The 22,685-nt window shown below is 51.6% G+C and overlaps 1 protein-coding gene across 11 annotated transcripts; it reads left to right on the top strand.

Moving 5' to 3' along the window:
• Positions 1-267: 267 nt before the first annotated feature.
• On the top strand, positions 268-12,408 carry SELPLG (selectin P ligand). 11 transcript variants are annotated; one of them, XM_011975576.1, is made up of 4 exons: positions 268-486; positions 10,146-10,540; positions 10,601-10,630; positions 10,661-12,408. In XM_011975576.1, the coding sequence occupies exons 2-4, from the start codon at positions 10,151-10,153 to the stop codon at positions 11,237-11,239; spliced, it is 999 nt and encodes a 332-aa protein (XP_011830966.1). In that variant the 5' UTR covers positions 268-486; positions 10,146-10,150; the 3' UTR covers positions 11,240-12,408. The 11 variants fall into 11 exon arrangements, with proteins under 11 accessions (XP_011830966.1, XP_011830964.1, XP_011830965.1 ...); XM_011975574.1 differs by having other exon boundaries at positions 10,601-12,408; XM_011975575.1 differs by lacking the exon at positions 10,601-10,630 and having other exon boundaries at positions 10,146-10,570.
• The last annotated feature ends 10,277 nt before the right edge of the window (positions 12,409-22,685 follow it).

Genomic DNA, 22,685 nt, shown 5'->3' with positions numbered 1-22,685 from the left:
GCAAGAAGCGAGACCATTCTCCTTTTTGTCTGGTCACTCCTGTCCTTCGGGGGGCCCCCTCTGTCCCCGACTGTCCACTGCCGCTGAAGTGATGCCGTGGCCTTTCTCAGTCTGGGCCCCACCCCCAGCCGAAGAACTTCTCCCCAGAAAGTTTCTACTTGGTTCTTAGTGTTTTCACAGTTATGGGAAACCAAGAGCAATGTCAGACCTAGGAGGTGCCTTACTACCCACCCTGTCTTTATCAACAGTGTCACCAAAGCTGTCACAAACAAGGGGGTGTGGGCTGTCACATGGCCCTGCCTAAGTAACCACATTCTCGCTTCCTCCTTCCACACACGGCCATTGGGGGTTGCTTGAGTCTGGGACTGCCGCAGGGGGTGCCACAGCAGTGCCTAGCAGCGTGGGCTGGGACCTCATCACTAAAGCAGAGAAGCCCCTTCTTCTGGGCCCACGAGGCAGCTGTCCCATGCTCTGCTGAGCACAGTGGTAAGTGCTGGCTTGCAAAACCACAGGGAGTGGCTGGAGGTCCCCATGGGCCAGGGGCCTGCCTTATAGCTGCTGGCAGGCCTGGGAGGACCGCCAGGCCCTTCTTGAGCTGCAGCCCCTGGGGAGGGCAAACTGAGGCCCCTCTGACTCAAGACTAAAGCCTTCCTGGAGTCTGTGGCCTTATTCTGGTGTCTCTTCTGAATTGTGCTCCCGCCAACTTTTCTTTTTCTTCTATTTTTGAGACAAGGTCTTACTCTGTCACCCAGGCTGGAGTGCAGTGGCACGATCATGGCTCACTGCAGCCTTAAACTCCTGGGCACAAGTGATCCTCCCACCTCAACCTCCTGAGTAGCTGGGACTACAGGCACACATCGCCAGCCACATGCAGCTAATATTTTTACCTTTCCTAGAGATGGGGTCTCAAACTCTTGGCCTCAAGCCTCTTACCTTGGCCTCCCAAAGCGCTGAGATTACAGGCGTGACCCACCAGCCCCAGCCTCCCGTTAACTTACTTCCCTCCCTGGCCAGTTTGCCTGCGGCTTCTGGCTTGGGGGCATTCTGAATTTGAAAATCAGAGAAACCATGAGTGTTTCCCTATAAATGATCTTACCTTCTCCTTTCCTGGATGGGAGACTGAGGCCAGGAGAGGTGAAGGGATTTGTTTAGGGGCGGAGCTGAGATTAGGTCTGGAAGATTCCAGAAAGTAGAGGGAGTGCAGGATTGGTATTGAAGCCGCATATTTTATGGATGCATAAAAAAGTGATTTTCAGGGCCGGGCGCGGTGGCTCAAGCCTGTAATCCCAGCACTTTGGGAGGCCAAGACGGGCGGATCACGAGGTCAGGAGATCGAGACCATCCTGGCTAACATGGTGAAACCCCGTCTCTACTAAAAAAATACAAAAAACTAGCCGGGCGAGGTGGCGGGCGCCTGTAGTCCCAGCTACTCGGGAGGCTGAGGCAGGAGAATGGTGTGAACCCGGGAGGCAGAGCTTGCAGTGAGCTGAGATCCGGCCACTGCACTCCAGCCTGGGCAACAGAGCGAGACTCCGTCTCAAAAAAAAAAAAAAAAAAAGTGATTTTCAGAGAAAGATGCATTCCTCCCACTTTTTATAAGACTGAGAAAATGACACTTGTCTGTGGCAAACTATTAAAATATTAGAATTAGGATACTATTGTTAGCAAAAGGGAAAACAATAATAATAATAATACTTAGAATACTTGGCTGGGTGCAGTGGCTCACACCTGTAATCCCAGCACTTTGGGAGACCAAGGCAGGTGGATCGCCTGAGCTCAGGAGTTCGAGACCAAGCTGGGCAACATGGTGAAACCTCGTCTCTACCAAAAATACAAAAACTTAGCTAGGCATAGTGGTGTATGCCTGTGGTCTCAGCTACCTGGGAGGCTGAAGTGGGAGGATCACTTGAACCTGGGAGGGGGAGGTTGCAGTGAGCCAAGATTGTGCCACTGCACTCCAACCTGGGTGGCAGAGTGAGACCCCGTCTCAAAAAAAAAGAAAAAAAATTAGAATACTCTTATTAGTTTGTATTTGAGATACTTTCAGGACACTAAAAGGAAGAGGTGGGGGCTGGTTGCGCCCTGCTGTACACACATTCACACACACACCATAGTGTCTGTATCTGGGCTTCTGTTGCCTGGAATTCTCTTCCTCTTTCCTCTTTCTTCTGTTTTCCTTTTTTTTCCACCTCTGACTTTGAGGCCCCCAGAGCCAGGCCCTTCAGTGGGCCGGAGCTTCAGAAGGTGGCTCCAAGGCCCTCGGACGGCCCCAGAGTCTCTTCCTCTGGGGTTGCCTAGGGAGGCGGCACCCTGGGCGGTTGATGCCTCTCTCAAGAGGCTTGGCCGGCAGCCAGGGGAGTTAAACCTCAGCGGAAGGGCTGGGCTACCGGGCTGGGCCCAGAGCGGGGCATTCGGAGGAGCTGCAGAATCAATCATCTGAGAACCTTGGAGGGTGGACGGTGCCCCTTTTCCAGATGAGAAAACTGAGGCTCGCAGGGGAGAAGTAGCTGCCTCTGGCGGCGTGGCTTCTGGCTGCAGGATGCTCGTGGAGTTCGTGGTGACCCTAGGCCTGTGTCTCGATCTCCTTTGCTGAACTTGAACAGGAAGATGGCAGTGGGGGCCAGTGGTCTAGAAGGAGATAAGATGGCTGGTGTGTGTGTGTTGGGGGTCTGTGTTTGTTAATCTGTCTGTCTACACAGGGGTCTTTAGAAAACTGTTTAAAGACAGTTGTTCAACTAACCACATGTAGGTCTCATTGAATTCATTTGTGCCAAGTACCTTACTGCCTCTGTGTCAGGCTAGCAAATTTGGGTTCCAACAGGTGTAACTTGGTTCTTGGCGGGCTGGAGGTGGGGGGAGTGGGGTGTAACCAAAAAATCTCTACTAACACTGTGGTTTGTAAGCCACCAAACATTAAACAGATATACAGCATATCTGTGCTATTAACGTTTTGTGAGGAGGGCTGGTGACGGTGGCTCAGGCCTGTAAATCCTAGCACTTTGGGAGGCTGAAGCAGGTGGATTTCTTGAGCCCAGGAGTTTGACACCAACCTGGGCAACACGGTGAAAACTCATCTCTACAAAAAATTTAAAAGTAGCTGGGTCTGGTGGCACGCACCTGTAGTCCTAGCTACTTGGAGGATCGCTTGAGTCCAGGAGTTCAAGGCTGCAGTGAGCTGTGATTGCACCACTATACTCCAGCCTGGGCAACTGAGCCAGACCCTATCTCTAAAAGTAAATAAATAAATAAACATGTCATGAGGGGGATGATAATTAGGGAAACCACGTCTACAGTGGCTCCCTGATGTGAGTTGGGGTAGATGATGGAAAGAGGTTGGAAAGTGTCAGCTGTCTAACGTGGTGTGAAAAGTCTGAAGACAGCACGTGCTGTGCAGTGCTATGCACGTCCCCCTGCCTCAGTCACATGTCCTCTTCTGCAGAGGCATTTAGTGGGGCCCCTGGGGATGCCAGGAGAGCTCCTGCCCTCCGCAAACTTCTGGTCTGGTGGGGGCAGCAGAGCAGACAGCCACTGTGGCTGCCAGCCACCCGGACAAGCATTTCGAGAGGTGTGTGCCTGCCTGTCGGCTAAATCCTGGGCCTGTGGCCTGATCAGCAAGACAGCTGTGCTTCCTGTCTTCTGGAAGTTTAGGAGTCAATGTGAATACATTTTTAGAAAGTAAATGAGCAGCAGAAATGATGTAAACACGGGAGGTGACTAATCATGCCTGGGGCAATCTGGAAAGGCTTCTGGGAGGACTTGGCATTTCCCTGGCCCTCTTCAACCCACAACAACCCCATAAAAAGCGGGGGCTACCGTTGTCCTTGTATTCCAGCTAAGGAACCCACAGCTCAGAGAAGTGAGGTGAGTTGCCCAAGGTCACACAGCTTCTAAGGGACAGAGCTGGGATTGACCTGGTTTGATGTGACTCCAGGTCAGGGCAGGGCGAGGCCTGTCCTGTCTACCCAGACTCAGATCTGCTGCCTGTGCTTCAGTTATCTGGGGGCTTTCCTTCTCTTGGTGACTACTTGACCCAAACCCTGAGATGCTCAGTCTTTTGAATTTTAACATTCCAAGATCCTGCCCGCTCTGATTCCCAGTTTCAGGATCTCAGTGCAAGGTTCCCAGCAACGTGAAGCCCCCCCGAGGATCTTTCCTGAGTCGCTCAGGACGGCCACGCGGCGGGGTCTCTGGAGCTGGAGTCTGGGCTCCCTGCAGCCTGCTCCTCCACACAGCCTAGATGCGGCCCACATGGGGTCTAGATGGCGCCTGGGCCAGAAGCAGCCTGGTTTTAGGGCCAAAGAGGCAAAACGAGCAGTCTCTGACCTACTCCGTTAGGCAGGTGTTGAGACAAGTAGGATGTGGCCACTGGAGACCCCTCTGTCGGAGCCCTGCCCTGGCCCTCTACTGTGGGACTGTTTTTTTTGCCTCCGGGGAGAGGAGAGGTGGAAGGTGGGGCCTGGGAGCGACCCCTCCGCTCTGGGCCTTGCTTGCTAATCGGTGTGATGGCACCGTTAGAGCCAGCGAACGCAGGCTGAGGAGGACCGAGGTCAGCAGCCAGTGAGAGGAGGAAGTCATCCCTCCACGGGAGGGGCTTCTGCATATGTCATTTTTGTTGTTGTATAATACATTTACTCTAGCAAATATGAAGGAGGCATTATGCTGCCTGCCATACACAGTAAGGAAACTCTGCTCCTCCCCGTTCTACCTGTGTGGCCTCAGCTGAGACAAGATCTCTTGGAGCCTCAGGTTTTCTTTTATTTCATTAAAAAAAATATGTCTTTTTTTTTTTTTTCTTAGAGACAGGGTCTTACTCTGTCACCCAGGCTGGAGTGCAGTGGTGCGATCATAGCTCACTGCAGCCTTGACCTGGGCTCAAGCCATCCTCTGCCCTCAGCCTCCTGAGTAGCTGGGATGACAGGCATGCACCAGCATACCTGACTAATGTTTAATTTTTTTGTAGAGACGGGGCCTCACTATGTTGCCCAGGCTGGTCTTGAACCCCTGGCTTCAAGTCATCCTGCTACCTTGGCCTTCCAAAGTGCTAGGAGTACAAGGTCGAGGCACCATGCCTGGCTGAGCCTCAGATTTTCTTTCTGTTAGACGGGCTGATGCCTGCTCAGCTGTGGCCTGGCTCCAGGCTGCTGTGTCTTCAAGCCCATGGGATGCAGGGACCAGGCTGGGGTGACCAACACTCCCCCACACCCAGTTTGCCTGGGAGTGAGGGGTTTCTGGGGATGAGGGACTTTCAGCAGTGACACCAGGAACATGTCGGATAAGGTGGTTGCTTTAGACAGGCCCAGGAAAGGAGATCTGGGTTTTCCCAGTGCACCAGGTCTTACCACAACAGGTAAGGAAGTCTCTGCTTTCTCAAAGCCCAAATGCCCACGGGGGCGGTAGAGAGGCCGCCACCTCCATACCCTCTGAGTCTGAGACCTCCCTTTCCTCTGCTCCTCTGCCTGCAGCCCCGAAGACAGTCCCCAGATAAAGTACCCCCCGCTGGAAGCCAGCATCTGGGGCCTTCCACACACTCATTCAATTCTCATGATGATTTTTTTTTTTAGCAATATCACTTGTTTTACAATGAGGAAACTGAGGCTTAGAGAGGGTGAAGCAACCTGCCGCTAAGTGGGGGCAAATGTGGGACTCAGGCCCCAGCCTCTCCTCCACCCCAGCTGTCTCTGGGTGCAGGAAGCTGTCAGGATGGGTGTAGGGGAGGGGTGGGCGACAGTGACAGCCTACCCGAAGAACTGGGCCCCAGCGCCCTCCGTGTTTCCGTGTTATTCTCCCAGCCTCCGGGCTGCTGCAAGTCCGGCCCTGACTCACCAAGATGCCTCCCCCAACCCAGGAACCAGGGGGACCAGGCCTTGCAACCTTGCCCCCACCTTCTCTGCCTCCAGGAAGTGGCTGAGGGCTTTGCCTTCCAGGAACAGAGAACTGCCCAAGTGGGGGTTGGTGGCTGTGAGTGTGCTCCTAAGTATGAAATATGTCTCTAGGCTAGTGGCTTCTTCCTAAAGTCCCTGTCCCCGGGAAAGCGCGGCCAAGGTTGGGCCGTAGATTCTTCCCCTACATAGGAACTCTACCCCAAAGAAACTCTGCTGCTCTGAAGGCAAACTGGGAGGCAAAAGTGTGTGTGTGTGTGTGTGTGTGTGTGTGTGTGTGTGTTTACATTTATTAAGCACCTACCGTAAGCCTGGAACTTTTGTTTTCTTGTTTTGTTTTGAGACAGGGTCTCACTCTGTTGCCCAGGCTGGAGGGCAGCGGTACAATCTCAGCTCACTGCAGTCTCAACCTCCCAGGCTTAAGCGATCCTCCCGCATTAGTTTCCCCAGTAGCTGAGACTATAGGCGTGCATCATCATGCCTGGTTAATTTTTCTATTTAAAAATTTTTAAATTTATTTTTGAGACAGGGTCTTGCTTTGTCACCCAGGCTGGAGTGCAGTGGCACGATCACAGCTCACTGCAGCCTCGATCTCCCTAGGCTCAAGCAATTCTCCCATCTCAGCCTCCCGAGTAGCTGGGACTACAGGGGCACACCACCACTCCTGGCTAATTTTTTTGTATTTCGTAGAGACGGGGTTTCACCATGTTGCCCAGGTTGGTCTGGAACTCCTGAACTCAAGTGATCCACCCGCCTTGGCCTCCCAAAGTCCTGAGATTACAGGTGTGAGCCACTATGCCTGGCCTAATTTTTCTATTTGTGTCGAGATGGGAATCTCACTATGTTGCCCAGGCTGGTCTTAAACTCATGGGCTCAAGTGATCTACCCGCCCTGGCTTCCCAAAGTCCTGGGATTACAGGCATGAGCCACCACGCCCACCAGCCTAGAACTTTTGAATCCAGCCTCTTGTTGCACTCTCTCAACAGCCCTATGAGATGGACACTGTTTCTTATCCCCATTTGACAGATGGGAAAACTGAGGCTCAGAGAGGCAAGCATCTGCGTCAAGGTCATACAGCTTGTAAGGGACAGAGCTAGGACTTGAACGTCCTTTTTGACCCCACAGTCTATGCTTTCAACCCTGTGCCCTGCATGGCACCTGGTAAACATGTGGCGGGCCTTTCTGGGGGACGTAGCCTTCAAGCTCCTCCTTTTTCTTACTCTGCCCTCCGTCTTCCACCCAAGTCCACAAGCCCAGCCTTTTGTCTCCTCAGCGAGGTCAGGTCTCTCCTGATGGCTTCATGCCTTCCCGAACGTCACTGGGTTTCAATCTGATCTTGACTTCTCACCAGCTGTGTGTCTTTGGGCAAGTCACTTCACTTCTCTTAACCTCAGTGTCGTCCTTGGTAAAATGGGGATAATTGTGAGGGCCAGATGTCTCTGGTGCAAATATCGTAAAGTTTGGTTTAAGAAATTATTTTTATTTTTATTTTTTAGACAGAGTTTTGCTCTTGTCTCCCAGACTGGAGTGCAGTGGTGTGATCTTGGCTCACTGCAACCTCTGCCTCCCAGGTTCAAGCAATTCTCCTGCCTCGGCCTCCCAAATAGCTGGAATTACAGGGAGCACCAGCATGCCCGGCTAATTTTTGTGGTTTTGGTAGAGACAGGGTTTCACCATGTTGGCCGGGCTAGTCTTGAACTCCTGACATCAGGTGATCCATCTGCCTTGGCTTCCCAAAGAGTTGGGATCGCAGGCGTGAGCCACTGCACCTGGCCTAAGAAATTATTTTAAGATGTGGGTTGGGTGTGGTGGCTCATGCCTGTAATGTCAGTGCTTTGAGAGGCCGAGGCAGGAGGATTGCTTGAGGCCAGGAGTTTGAGACCAGTCTGGACAACATAGCAAGACCCCGTCTCTACAAAAAAAATTAAAAATTAGCCGGATATGGTGGCATGTGCATGTAGTCCCTACTACTCTGGAGGCTGAGGTGAGATCACTTGAGCCCAGGAGGTCGCGGCTGCGGTGAGCTATAATTGCATTACTGCACTCCAGACTGGGCAACAAAGTGAGACTCTGTCTCTAAAACAAATAAGTCAATAAATAAATGGAAATAAATTAGTTTAAGATGTGATCAGATTTGCATATTTGAAACCAACATAGGCCTGGTGTGGTGGCCCACGCCCTGTAATCCCAGCACTTTGGGAGGCCGAGGCAGGCAGATCGCTTGAGGTCAGGAGTTTGAGACCAGCCTGGCCAACATGGCGAAACCCTGTCTCTACTAAAAATACAAAAATTAGCTAGGCATAGTTGTGTGCACCTGTAGTCCCAGCTACTTGGGAGGCTGAGGAAGGAGAATTGCTTGAACCCAGGAGGTGGAGGTTGCAGTGAACCGAGATCATGCCACTGCACTCCATCCTGGGCAACTCAGAGCGAGACTCTGTCTCGAAAAAAAAAAAGAAAAAAGAAAAGAAACCAACATAATTCTAACTAACATGTGAAAGAGGTCAGATTGAACCTGGAAGGTGAGGAGCCCGTGAGTGAGTTATAGTCACCTGAGGAATGATGAGCAACTGCTGCTTCCTCCAGATCATGTGAATGAAGTACAAAGGAAGAGACTGGAAATTGTCCAGGTGCCATTCTTGAATGCCCACTCTGCATCAGACACTATTCTAAGGGTTGTGTGCTGCTGAAAGGCGTTATGTCCAGGGAATGCAGGAATATCTGAATCCTGCCCCAGAAAGTGGCTGTCACTCACCATAGGATTCTCAGCACAGAATTTTGAATTCTGTAAACACCAGCCAGTGCCAAGGAGAGCATGAGGGGAGAGAGAGCAAACAAGAAAGCACAGGTGTTCACAATGCCAAGAAGAAAGGTCAATGAGATGGCCAAACGAGAGGCGCTGTCTTTTCTGGCTACCTAGTCGGGAGGACAATGTAGAGTCTCTGAATAGACAGTGGTCTTACCCACAGGCACATTCAGTGACCATAAGCTCCCTGAGAGCAGGGCTGTTCTGAAAAGATTTGAGTTTTCTCCTGGCCATGGAGAGTGTAATTGAATGGCTCTGGGCCCTTGAAGACTTACAGTGTGGGTTGACTGAAAGAACAAAATCAGCCAACCTTTGCTGAGAGGTTATCATGCAAACAAAGTGCTAAGGGTCTTGCATGCATCCCTTCATTTTATCCTCACAATAGGCTATGAAGTAGGCACCGTCATCCCTGTTGTGCATTGTGTAGATGAGAACAACACCAAAGCAAATGGGACCAAGCCAAGATATTGAGAAGGAATGAGACAAACTGAGACTCTGAGGACTGGCAAGGGCTATGGGAGGGTGGAAGCAAGATAGGAGAAGGAGGAAGAGAGACATGTAGAGGTGGCGTGGCAGTGGGCAGGGAGAGGGGGCAGCAGGAAGAATCAGACTCCAAGAGGCCTCAAAGGTCCAATAAGCAGCTGTATCTGGGAGGTCTGTGGTTTCCAAACTCTTCTGCTTATGGACTTCATAAGTGGGCAATTAATCTATTTATGAATTCTATGCAGGTACTACTTTACTCTTATGATACATTATAAATAATACAATATTTGAAATTAAGAAGGAGTGACATGAGCCCGGGCACAGTGGCTCATGCCAGTAATCCCAGAACTGTGGAAGGCCAAGGTGGGTGGATAACTTGAAGCCAGGAGTTCGAGACCAGCCTGGCCAACATGGTGAAACCCCATCTCTACTAAAAATACAAAAATTAGCTGAGCGTGGTGGTGCATGCCTGCAATCCCAGCTTCTCAGGAGGCTGAGGCAGGAGAATCACTTGAACCCGGGAAGCAGAGGTTGCAATGAGCTGAGATAGCGCCACTGTACTCCAGCCTGGGTGACAGAGCAAGACTCCATCTCAAAAAAAAAAAAAAAAAGGAGTGACATGAAAAGTTAATAGAATTAGAAGCAAAGCACTAATTATTTCTACACTCCAATGGATTGTCTCGTCCACAAATAAAGTGGCTTAACCAAAATGGAGAGGGAGGCAAATCAATTTCTATGCACATCTAGAAGTTAAAGGGCCCTCCTGGATGGCTTTATTCATGTTGATTAGTAATAATAACAACTGCTACTGGCTGAGGGTCTTCTCCATCCCAGGCATGTTAGGGATGCCTAAATCCCCAGCCCCTGCTCCAGACCAGACATGCTTCCAGCTGCGGCAGTAGAGGGTGGTGGTCTAGGGTGCTTGCTAAGCCCAAGGGTGAAGCTGTCTTGATGTCCCACCATCCGTTGTCTCCCCCCAGGTGCCATGCCTCTGCAACTCCTCCTGCTGCTGATCCTACTGGGCCCTGGCAGCAGCTTGCAGCTATGGGGCACCTGGGCAGATGAAGCCAAGAAAGCCTTGGGTCCCCTGCTTGCCCGGAACCGGAGACAGGCCACCGAATATGAGTACCTGGATTATGATTTCTTGCCAGAAACGGAGCCTCCAGAAATACTGAGCAACAGCACCAACACCACTCCTCTGACTGGGCCTGGAAACCCTGAGTCTACCACTGTGAAGCCTGCTGCAAGGCATTCTACTGGCCTGGATACAGGAGGGTCAGTCACAGAGCTGACCATGGAGCTGGCCAACATGGGGACCCTGTCCATGGATTCAGCAGCTATGGAGGTACAGACCACTCACCCAGCAGCCACGGAGGCACAGACCACTCAACCAGCGGCCACGGAAGCACAGACCACTCCACTGGCAGCCACAGAGGCACAGACCACTCCACTGGCAGCCACAGAGGCACTGACAACTCAACTGGTGGCCACAGAGGCACAGACCACTCCACTGGCAGCCACAGAGGCACAGACCACTCAACCCATAGCCACAGAGGCACAGACCACTCCACTGGCAGCCACAGAGGCCCTGTCCACAGAATCCAATGCCATGGAGGCCCTGTCCACAGAACCCAATGCCACAGAGGCCCTGTCCATGGAACCTACTACCAAAAAGGGTCTGTTCATACCCTTTTCTGTGTCCTCTGTTACTCACAAGGGCATTCCCATGGCAGCCAGCAATTTGTCCATCAACCACCCAGTGGGGTCCCCAGACCACATCTCTGTGAAGCAGTGCCTGCTGGGCATCCTAATCTTGGCACTGGTGGCCACTATCTTCCTCGTGTGCACTGTGGTGCTGGCAGTCCGCCTCTCCCGTAAGGGCCACATGTACCCCGTGCGTAATTACTCCCCCACCGAGATGGTCTGCATCTCGTCCCTGTTGCCTGATGGGGGTGAGGGGCCCTCTGCCTTAGCCAATGGGGGCCTGCCCAAGGCCAAGAGCCAGGGCCTGACGCCAGAGCCCGGGGAGGACCGTGACGGGGATGACCTCACCCTGCACAGCTTCCTCCCTTAGCTCCCTCTGCCATCTGTTTTGGCAATACCCCAGCCTCCACGGTCTCTCCTGGGCCTCCCCTGAGTGCCCAGACCTCATTCCACAGCTCTGGGCTTCCTCGGAGACCCCTGGGGATGGGGATCTTCAGGGAAGGAACCCTGGCCACCCAAACAGGACAAAAGCAGCCTGGGGCCAAGCAGACTGGCAAGTGGAGCCACCTCTTTCCTCCCTCCTCGAATGAAGCCTGGTCACATTCCAGCCACATTTCAGCCGAGGTCCAGGGAAGGAGGCCATTTACTTGAGAGAGATTCTCTCCTTTTTCCTGTCCCCCATCTTATCTGGGTCTCTCTAACGTCTCCCATGGCTCTCCCCGCTTCTCCTGGTCACTGGAGTCTCCTCCCCACATACCCAAGGAAGACGGAGTTCCCCCACCCCACACGCACCGCCGTTGTCTTCTGGTTGCCATGGTCACCAAACAGGAAGTGGACATTCTAAGGGAGGAGTACTGAAGAGTGACAGATTCCTGAGGCTGTTTCCTGCTGCTCCTCTGACTTGGGGCAGCTTGGGTCTTCTGGGGCACCTCTCTGGGAAAACCCAGGGTGAGGTTCAGCCTGTGAGGGCTGGGATGGGTTTCGTGGGCCCAAGGGCAGACCCTTCTTTAGGACTGTGTGGACCGAGAAGCTTCCCTCTAGTGACAAGTAACCCCCCAGCCGTCCTCTCTTGCCTTCCCCTGTGGCCACTTTCCAGGGTGGACTCTGTCTTGTTCACTGCAGTATCCCAACTGCAGGCACAGTGCTGGCAATAAATGTGTGACGGACAAACCATAGCTGAATCCTTCAAGGTATCAAGGCTGTCTCCTTCAGGCAGCCTTCCCGGATTTCTCTATCCCTCAGTGCAGGGTGGGGGCTGGTCCTCAGCTGTCCGCCCTCAGCCCCTGGCCCCCCAGGAAGCCTCTTTCATGGGCTGTTAGGTTGACTTCAGTTTTGCCTCTTGGACGACGGGGGGTCTTGTACATCCTTGGGTGGCCGGGAAAAGTTCAGGCTGTTGGGGGCCAAAGGGAGGCTGCCCTTTCCCCACCAGTGACCACTTTATTCCACTTCCTCCATTACCCAGTTTTGGCCCACAGAGTTTGGTCCCCGCTAAACCTCAGACCAATATCCATCTAAACATCAATCTATCCTCCTGTTAAAGAGAAAAAAAAGGGGCTGGGAGCAGGGGCTCACGCCTGTAATCCCAGCACTTTGGGAGGCCAAGGTGGGTACATCACCCGAGGTCAGGAGTTCAACACCAGCCTGGCCAACATGGTGAAACTCTGTCTCTACTAAAAATACAAAGATAAGTGGGGTGTGGTGGCACGTGCCTGTAGTCCCAGCTACTCGGGAGGCTGGGGCAGGAGAATTGCTTTCGTGGGCCCAAGGGCAGACCCTTCTTTGGGACTGTGTGGACCAAGAAGCTTCCCTCTAGTGACAAGTAACCCCCTAGCCGTCCTCTCTTGCCTTCCCCTGTGGCCACTTTCCAGGGTGGACTCTGTCTTGTTCAGAACCCGGGAGGCAGAGGTCGCAGTGAGCTGAAATCACGCTACTGCACTCCAGCCTGGGTGACAGAGTAAGACTCAAAAAAAAAAAAAGATTCAATGACATTTGTTAAAGCATGGTAAGGAAGACTTTGTTTAAGGTGAGGGGGACTCTCTCGATCACTGCAGGGGCTGCAGCTATGGGATTTTGCAGTGGGGGCATTTGGGCTCAACTATGAGTACAAGTGGGAACTGATAGCCGGGAGCAGGGTTGGACATCTGCGGTTGGAAAATTACCCAGAGGAAACATCAGGGGAAGGGGAATTCTGGCTAAACTGACTGTTGGGGATGGGTTCTCGGTCATTTTCTACACTGACCTAACAGGATTCATACTGGAGGCAGGCCAGGGTGCTCAGCCATCACCTGGGGGATGGTGGCAGATTAGGAACGTGATCAGATACAGGAAGTGATCAGATATGGAGTGGTGAGGGAAGGGTTGTTACTAAGCTGACTTAGCAGAGTTCTTGCTAGAACTGGATTTTATTCACTTATTTATTTATTTTAAGATGGAGTTTCGCTCTTGTTGCCCAGGGTGGAGTGCAATGGTGCAATCTGGCTCACCGCAACCTCCGCCTCCTGTGTTCAAGCGATTCTCCTGCCTCAGCCTCCTGAGTAGCTGGGATTACAGGCATGCGCCACCATGCCCAGCTAATTTTGTATTTTTAGTAGAGATGGTGTTTCTCCATGTTACTCAGGCTGGTCTCGAACTCCTGACCTCAGGTGATCCACCCGCCTCGGCCTCCCAAAGTGCTGGGATTACAGGTGTGAGCCACTGCGCCTGGCCCAGAACTGGATTTTACAAGGAAGTGCACAGATGGGCTTAGGAGAGGACTCGGGGGCCTGACTGATTACAGCTTGGCCAAGCACAGAATCCTTCCCACTCTCCAGAAGCTCACCCTGACCTCTCCTTTTCACTCAGGCCCTGTCTCCCATTAAGAGCCAGTAGCTTATTGGTAAGCCTAGATGCAGCCTGCAACCTTTTGTACAACTCACAGAAGCACTGACTTGCCGTCAAATGGAAAAGTTCAAGCTGACAAACTTTTTCTTAAAGGACCAGACGGTGAATATTGTAGGCTTTAGCTATTGCAACACCGTAGCCTCTGTTGCAACAACTCAACTCTGTCCTTGTAGCACAAAAGCAGCCACTGACAATATGTCCATAAATGAATGTGCATGGTTGTGTTCTAATAAAGCTTTATTTACAAATGGGCGGCAAGCTCATTTCGGCTCTGTCAGTTTGCCGACATCTGATTTTAAGCATAGGGTGACCAGTCGTCCCAGTTTGCCTGGGAATTTCTTGATTTTAGCACTGAAAGTCCTACATTCTGTGAAACTCAGCCCCGGTAAACCAGGTTGGCCCTGCTATTTAAGCAACACTTGCATTACCCCATTTAAAACACACACTACCTTGTGAGGGTCAGGGATTCACCTTGCCTGCTGCCTAGTCAGAGCCGATTTGTCAAGACAGGGGAATTGCAATGGAGACAGAGTAATTCATGCAGAGCAGGCTGTACAGGAGAAGGGAGTTTTCTTATTACTCAAATCAATCTACCCAAGCATTCGGGGATCAGAGTTTTTAAAGACAATTTGGTGGGCAAGGGCTTGGGAAGTGGGGTGTGCTGATTGGTCAGGTTGAAGATAGAATCATAGGGGTCGCAGTGAGATTTTCTTAATGTCTTCTGTTCCCGGGTGCGACGGCGGAACTGGTTGAGCCAGAATACCGGTCTAGGTGGTGTCAACTGATCCATCCAGTGCAGGGTCTGCAAAATATCTCAAGCAGTGATCTTAGGTTTTACAATACTGATGTTATCCCCCGGAGCAATTTGGGGAGGCTTAGACTCTCGGAGCCAGAGGCTGCATGACCCCTAAACCATAATTTCTAATCTTGTAGCTAATGTGTTAGTCCTGCAAAGGCAGACTGGTCCCCAGGCAAGAAGGGGGTCTTTTCAGGGGGAAAGGATATTATTAATTTTGTTTCAGAGTCAAAACATGAACTGAATTCTTTCCCAAAGTTAGTTCAGCCTAACTTTGGGAAGGAATGAACAAGGACAGCTTAACGGTTGGAAGCAAGATGGAGTCTGTTAGGTCTGGTCCTTTCACTGTCATAATTTCCTCAGTTATAATTTTTGCAAAGGCAGTTTCAGTCAGATTAGAAAACTAGGATTTGGAGAGTTCTTGGTCTTCTGCTCCCAAAGAAATACCTTCCGGTCATTTCCATATATACAGAAAGAAGCTACTGCTTAAAACAGACTCTGTTCTACCTTCTAGGACAGGAATAAAAGTCATCTCAGGGGATAATCTTTATTTTTCTTCTTGAAAAATACCTCCGGCCGGGTGTGGTGGTTCACACCTGTAATCCCAGCACTTTGGGAGGCCAAGGTAGGAGGACGGCTTGAGCTCAGGAGTTTGAGACCAGCCTGGGCAGCATGGTGAAACCCTGTCTCTACAAAAAAAATACAAAAATTAGCCAGGTGCAGGGATGTGCGCCTGTAGTCCCAGTTACTCAGGAGGCTGAGATGGGAGAATCACTTGAGCCTGGGAGGTGGAGGTTGCATGAGCCGAGATCATGCCATTGCACCACAGCCTTGGCAGCAACAGCAGTGAAAAGCTGTCTCAAAAAAAAAAAAAAAAGAAAAAAAAGAAAAAGAAAAGAAAAGAAAAAGTAAAAGGAAAAAGAAAAAAGAAAAAAAATACCTTCAATGGCCTATTCCTTGGAAGTGAAGGACTTCTTCTTTCCTTGCCCCCAAGGTTAGCCTGGAAAAGGGAAGTTCACAGAGAAGGTTGAGTCTGGCAGGGGTTGACTGCGGCTTGGGAGAGAGTGATTGGATGAAGAGACAAAGGAAAGGCAGGAAAGAGCTGTCAGGGGGAGGGGCCATGGGACAGCATTGGGGAGGAGTGGGGAGAGGGCCCACACATGTTGGAAATGCAGTTTCTATCTCCTCCCCTGAACTAGAAGGATCAAATCTGATACACTCAGGCAGGTGTGTTCAAAGTGTCCTGGGGGCGCTGATGGAAGAGGGTGGGAGTGTCTGCCGTGCGCTGGGTCAGTTAACACCCGGGGTCGCCAGGCTGACGGGTCAGGAGAGACTGAGTCTACCTCCCCTTTGGGAGGGATCAGAAAAATCAGAGAAGAGGAGCTGAAGGCTCCACAGCAGGGGGTTGTGGACTCAGGTTGAAGGACATGGGGACCTCTGAGTTGTTCCCCAGGGATCTTGTCACCTCGTCTTCCTGGGAGCTTCCCCCTATTCCCTGACAGCTCCTGAGGATGCTGTGTAACCACAGCTTTCCATTTGCATTGGAAGAGGGCTACCTTCCCTTTACAGTTTTCTCTCTCTCCAAGGTGTGGGATTTCATTCAGGGTGGGCGAAGCTGGGTGCTTGAAGCGGCCACCAGGGGGCGCCCGCCGCCAGCTCTTAGAGCAGGCGGAAGCCTGCGTTTCCCTTGGTTCAGACTTGGCGATCATTCAGCCAGGAAGGAGCCCCAGAGCCAGTGGCGTGCTGGTAAGTGTTTAACAACTGGCTTCCAATGGGAAAAAGGCCTGATGTGTAGCCTTTGCCAATGTCTTCCATGAAAATACTCCCACAGCCGATTTTGAGCTACCAACCATTATATAGTCGATGATACGATAAATGTTAGTAACAAGAGCATCGATCATCGAATAATGTAGTACAATTATTAGGAATTAGTGAGTTTTGAGTATTGATGACCTTGGCTTTTAATATAATAGAATTTAGTTTATTAAACAACTGACACAAAATTCTGAAAATTTTGCTGATTAGCTCTCACGAGCAGATGTAGTCTGGCTCCTGCACAGCCCTGTGCCCTCCCCTCCTGCCTGGGCCTCCCATGCCCTTGAGGACTGCCAGCCTGAATCACCCCACTCATCCATTCAGCAAACACATCCTTAACACACACACAGCTGCAATATCCCTGTGAATCCCCTCAAACAGCTCTCACAGAAGGTTCTAGTATTCTCCCCATTTTACAGAAGATGAAACTGAGGCTGAGAGCTAGGTGAAGTCACCTGCCCCAGGTCATGAAGAGGATTTGAGATTGGAACCCAGGCCTGAAAGCCAGGATCTTACCACTGTGTCATGCCGTCCTCGAGATCACAGCGGGGTTCTGGGGGAATCCCACGCCCCAAAACCTCAGCCCTGCTGACCTGCCCTGGCTCCTGGAAGTCCCCCATTAGTCACCCTTTGTGGCTCCTGGCCGCTGAGGGAAGGCGCTGTTACTTGGGAGGGTAACCGAGTACAGCACAGCCCTCTCATTGCAGAGAACACAACACAGCAGGGCTGGGGCCTAGGACTAAGAGGGATGGCCGGGGGCAAGTAGCTGGCCTTTACTGAGCACTTACTGCATACCTAGTGCCTTGCCAAACAGTTTGTCTGCATTACCTCATTTAGGACGCAACCCCATAATGTGGTTGCAATGATTGTTCCATTTTCTTGCCAGGGAAACTGAGGTTCAGAAAGCCGAACCACTTGCTCTGGCAGGTTGCACGGTTAGGAAACCACGCTGTGCTGACCTCAGCTCTGCCAGCAGGGAAGGAAGGAGGGTAGACAGGAAATGGGGGGGCGGGGGACGATGGGCTCGGTTTGTTCCAGATCCCTTGTCTCTTACAGGCTGCGGCTGCCACCCTGGGGGTGCTTCATCCAGCAGCAGATCTGGCAGGGGCTCCCCAAATTCTTTCCCCAGATCCCATCCCTCTTTGCCACTCAATCAAGCCACTGATTACTATGGAATGTACCAGGCACTGTGAGAGGCCCTGGGATGCCATGTGAGTAGGACAGGCTTGTAATCCCAGAACTGTGGAAGGCCAGGGTGGGCAGATAACTTGAGGCCAGGAGTTTGAGACCCCTTTGGGGCTCATGGTCTACAGGGGGACAGATTGATTAAATAATCACCCAGGAAAAGATCAGATTATGGCTGGGCCCTGAGCTCAGAGGAGAGATGCTGAGAGCAATGGGACCAGAGCTAGGGAGCATGGGTTAGGAAAATCCTAGTTGAAACTTGAAGGACACAGAGTTATTGACTTGGGAGGGAAGGGATAGGGGGAAGAAAGTTCCAGGCAGTGGGAACAATATCATGGGCACGGGAGTTTGCCCTAGGGGAACGGACAGGTGGGGGCAGCTGGAAGGAGCCAGGAGGAGGAAGAGGCTGTGTGAGGATGAGGAGAACCTGGACTAGAGCAGGGTGCAAAGAAATTGTGGAATTGAGAGATAATTGGGAAGAAGGAAGGGTAGGAGTTGCTGATGGGTTGGAAGTGAGGAAGAAGGAGGTTGAAATCTCAGGTTTCTGACTTGGGCAGCTGTCCTGATGGGGGTGCAATGGGATGGCTGGGAAAGCCATAGAAGGAGATTACAGGGCTGGTGGTGGGAGGAGCATCCTGAGCTGGGGTTCAGCCAAGTTGAGTCTCAGGGTCTGCTCAACCTCCAGGTGGAGGTTCCAGCAGGAAAGCTGTTGCAATAGATGCTTGAGGTTATTAGCCATCAGGAAAATGCAAATTAAAGCCACAGTTAGATGCCACTTCACACCCTCCAGCAGGACTAGAATTAGAAAGACTGACAACACCCAGTGCTGGTGAGGATGTGGAGAAGCTAGAACACTCACATGTTGCTGGTGGGAATGCAGAATGATACAGCCACTTTGGAAACCAGTTGGGCGGTTTCTTATAAAGTTAGACAGGTACTCACCATGTACTCCCCATCCAAACCAGAAATCCCACTCCTAGATATTTCCCCAAGAGAATGAAAACAGATATTCATACAAAGTCTGGTACAAATGTATACAGCAGCTTTGTTCATAAGATCCCCAAACTGAAAACAATCCAAATATCCATCAGCTGGTGAATGGATAAATAAACTGTGGTCCATCCATGCAAGGAAATATTATTCTGAATAAACAGGAGTAAGGCACTGATTCACACGCCAGCATGGACGAATCTGGAAGACACCATGCTGACTGAAAGAAGCTAGACACAAAAGGCTGTATTTTTTTTCTTTTTAGAGACAGGGTCCCACTCTGTTGCCCAGGCTGGAGAGCAGTGGCATGATCATAGCTCACTGCAGCCTTGACCTACCAAGCCCCAGCGATCCTCCTGCCTCAGCTTCCTGAGTAGTTGAGACTGCAGGTGTGCACCACCATGCCAGGCTAATTACTTATTTTTTTTTGTAGAGATGGGAGTCTTGCTATGTTGCCCAACCCAGGCTGGTCTCAAACTCCCAGCTCAACTGATCCTCCTGCCTCGGCCGCCCAAAGTGTTGAGGTTACAGGCATGAGCCATGGTGACATACAATCCGGCTGGGCTGTATGTTGTGTGATTCTAATGATAAGAAGTTCTGGAAAAGATCAGTGGTTGCTCTTGGGGCTGGGAAATGATTAGGAGGGGCTTGCAGGAACTTCTGGTATGATGGAAACATGTTTTATTTTGGTCTGGTTGGTTGTCATACGGGTGTCTGCATTTGCCAAAACTCATTGAACTGCATTTTTACAATTGGTGCTTTTTACTGTGTGTAAAATACACCCTAAGAAGCAAGCAAACCAATAAGCAAGCAGGCAAGCAGGTGAATTCACGAGGCTGTGTGAGCCCAGAGGTCTGCCAAGGCGTGTGTGAGAGCGGAGGGCCTTGGGCATGTTCCTTGGAGCTCCACAGTTGCTGTCCCTGCCCCTCCCAGGGACTGAGTGACGGGAAGGCCCAAGGAAGCCACATCTCCTGAGGTCCCCTGTGAATATCCTTACCTTCTGTGGCTATTCCACTGCTCAGAGACTATCAATGGCTCCCCACTGCCCGAGTCCACGGGAAGTTTCCAGCTTCCTCACTTGCTGCCCACTCACCTATATGTCTGCCTGTCTGGGCAATCCGGCCCTCTCACTCGTCCCACCCATGCCCCACGCCTCCTGCCATCTCTGCCTTTTGTCTCCACTGTTAGGGGCTCAGCTCCCCCAGGCCCTGGAGATCTATTTGGATCCAGCCATGTCTCTGGGTTCCTCCTTTGCTCATCCCCCATCGCCCTACTTCCTGCGGGGCAGTATTTCACCCCATCTTTGCCCCAGTCTTGGGCACAGAGACCAGCGTCGTTGGCCAACAGGTAACTCCACATCATTCCTCCTCCATCTGGGGCCTCAATCTTTCCACGTGTAGAATGGGCACCTCTGTGTCTGCTCATGCCACCAAGCGGCCACTGCTAATTTGTCCTTCCCACTCAGATAAGAGTCACACGAGGCAGGGATTTTTCATTCCCCAGAAGACTTGGGAAGGAGACAGAAGTCAATCAGATGCCTGCTTCTGTCTTTGCCATCTGTCTCTCTGAGCCTCACAGTCCTCATCTGTAACAGGGGATGGTCATAGTGCCTGGTGCACTGTAAACAATTATCCTTGACAATAGCAGAAGTCCAGCTACCCTGTGAGGTTAGGTCTTATTTTTAACCTCATTTTATGGATGAGCAAAAGGAGGTCCAGAGAGGTTCAGTGACTTGCCTAAGGCTACACAGCATGAAAAATCACAGACTGGGGAGTAAACTCCTAAGACTTTCTGGAGCCACCAGTCACCAAAGGCTGACTTTTTGAGAAGGGGTTGGAGAAGTCCCCAAATCTCCAGATCTCCAATTCTCCAAGCCAGGTCCTGGCGTGACTTCTCGTCGGCCACAGAGCTCCTCTCTGGAGGCCACTCTGTGCTCACAGCGTCCCCAGCTGGGAGAGGGGATCACTGGGAGGCAGTCACTGGGCACTGCCCATCCACGAAGCCTCTACAGAGCTGGATGCTGGGCAGGAGGTGGTGCCAAAGATTGCTGAGGGACCAGAGGGGGCTGCCTCCTTCCACCACCCCTGGACTCACTCTATGAGGCCTCGGGCATGCCACCGCCTTCTCAGGCCCCGATTTCTCCTTCTATGAGATGGGAGCTATCTGTATTAGTTCCGTGCTGGAGGGACAGCTTCAAGGAGCCAGAAGCAGAAGTGGGGGGAATTCCCAAGGCTGTGTGAGCCTGAGGTCTGCCAAGGCGTGTGTGAGGGCAGAGGGCCTTGGGCATGCTCCTTGGAGCTTCCACAGCTGCTGTCCCTGCCCCTCCCAGGGACTGGGTGACAGGGAAGCCCAAGGAAGCCACACCTCCTGGAAGTCCCCTGTGACTGTCCTTACCTTCTGTGGCTGTTCCCCTGCTCAGAGACTATCAATGGCTCCCCCCAAATAAGACAAGTTTCTATCATATTAGAGGGTCCCTGCAAGCCCCTCCAAATCATTCCCTCCCCACCAAGGGTAACCACTGGTCTTTTCCAGAACTTATCATCGGAATCACACAATATAACATACAGCCTGGCCAGATTGTATGTTACTGTGGCTCACGCCTGTAACTCCAACACTTTGGGAACCTGAGGCAGGAGGATCACTTGAGCCAGGAGTTCGAGACCAGCCTGGATTGGGCAACACAGCGAGACCCCATCTCTACAAAAAATTAAGTAATTAGCCTGGCATGGTGGCGCACACCTGCAGTCCCAGCTACTCAGGAAGCTGAGGTGGGAGGATTGCTCGAGCCTGGTAGGTCAAGGCTGCAGTGAGCTATGATTGCACTACCACACTCCAGCCTGGCCTGCAGAGTGCAAGTGAATGAACCCTGTTGATGTAATGGGGACTGACCCGAGAGAGGCCTCCCACCAGGCAGCAGGAGGCTGCAGCTCGGGAGAGAGGGAAAACCTGGAGGCAGGACTGTGATTACATCTGCCAGAGGCGGGACCTGCAGCCGTGGGGAGAGGTGGCACTGCTCAGAAAAGGACACGAGCCTTCTCCGATGTGACCCCTCTTGGTAATGGCAAAGATGTTCTCGCACCCCACGTGACAGGATATGTTTTATATCCACTGGGAGAGAAGCCAGATAATGACAAACAGCTCCTGTGTGAACAACCTTTTTTTTTTTTTTGAGACAGAGTCGCACTCTATCTCCCAGGCTGGCGTGTAGTGGCGTGATCTCAGCTCACTGCAACCTCCGCCTCCTGGGTTCAAGCGATTCTCCTGCCCCAGCCTCCCGCGTAGCTGGGATTACAGGTGTGTACCACCACACCCAGCTAATGTTTTGTATTTTTTAGTAGAGATGGGGTTTTGCCATGTTGACCAGCCTGGTCTGGAACTCCTGGCCTCAAGTGATCTGCCCACTTCGGCCTCCCAAAGTGCTGGGATTACAGGCATGAGCCACTGGTGAACAACTCTTTCTAATGTCTTTCACCGATGTAGCCCAACTGCCCCTAGAGACAATTGACAAAAGATCAAACCTGTGTTTGAGGCATCGTGCGTTGTGTGAATTCGGGTCCAAACATGGTTAGCCTTGAGGACTTTTGCAGTAATCATGCTGCACCGCCCCCTGGGGGTAGAAGTGGACGGAGACCTGATTGCTGAGCATCTACGGGCACAAGGTCTCTCGACCCCTCACTCGTGCACTCGCCCACACAGTCCCTGGGCATAAAATGGTGTGTGCTTGTGGGAAGGAATTGTGACTCATCTTTGCCCTCAGCCTCTAGTGTGATCCTAGCCCAGTGTAGATGACTCAGAAATGTTTGTGGAATATGCCAGCAACTTGGAAGAAGTAAAGAAAATAAGGCGGCCCCAGGTGTCTGATTGAGCAAACATTATTCAGCAATTGAAAATGATGTTTTTGAAGGATAATGTGGAAAAATGCCCATGACATGATGTTAAATGAACTCTGAGCCTTAGTTTTTTCATCTGTGAAATGGGATAACAACAGTATCATCTTGTAGGAGTGTTGGGGGGATTTAATGAGACCAGCATGGAAAGTACTCAGCAGGATGCCTTGCAGAAGGTAAGTCCTCCATAAATCGTGGCTAGAAGGTAAGTCCTCCATAAATCGTGGCTAGAAGGTAAGTCCTCCATAAATCGTGGCTAGAAG

Source organism: Mandrillus leucophaeus, unplaced genomic scaffold, assembly GCF_000951045.1.
Source record: "Mandrillus leucophaeus isolate KB7577 unplaced genomic scaffold, Mleu.le_1.0 Scaffold157, whole genome shotgun sequence".
In the NCBI taxonomy this organism is placed as follows: domain Eukaryota; kingdom Metazoa; phylum Chordata; class Mammalia; order Primates; family Cercopithecidae; genus Mandrillus; species Mandrillus leucophaeus.
Note: the sequence above shows the minus strand (reverse complement) of the source record. Positions and strands in the feature narration are given on the sequence as shown.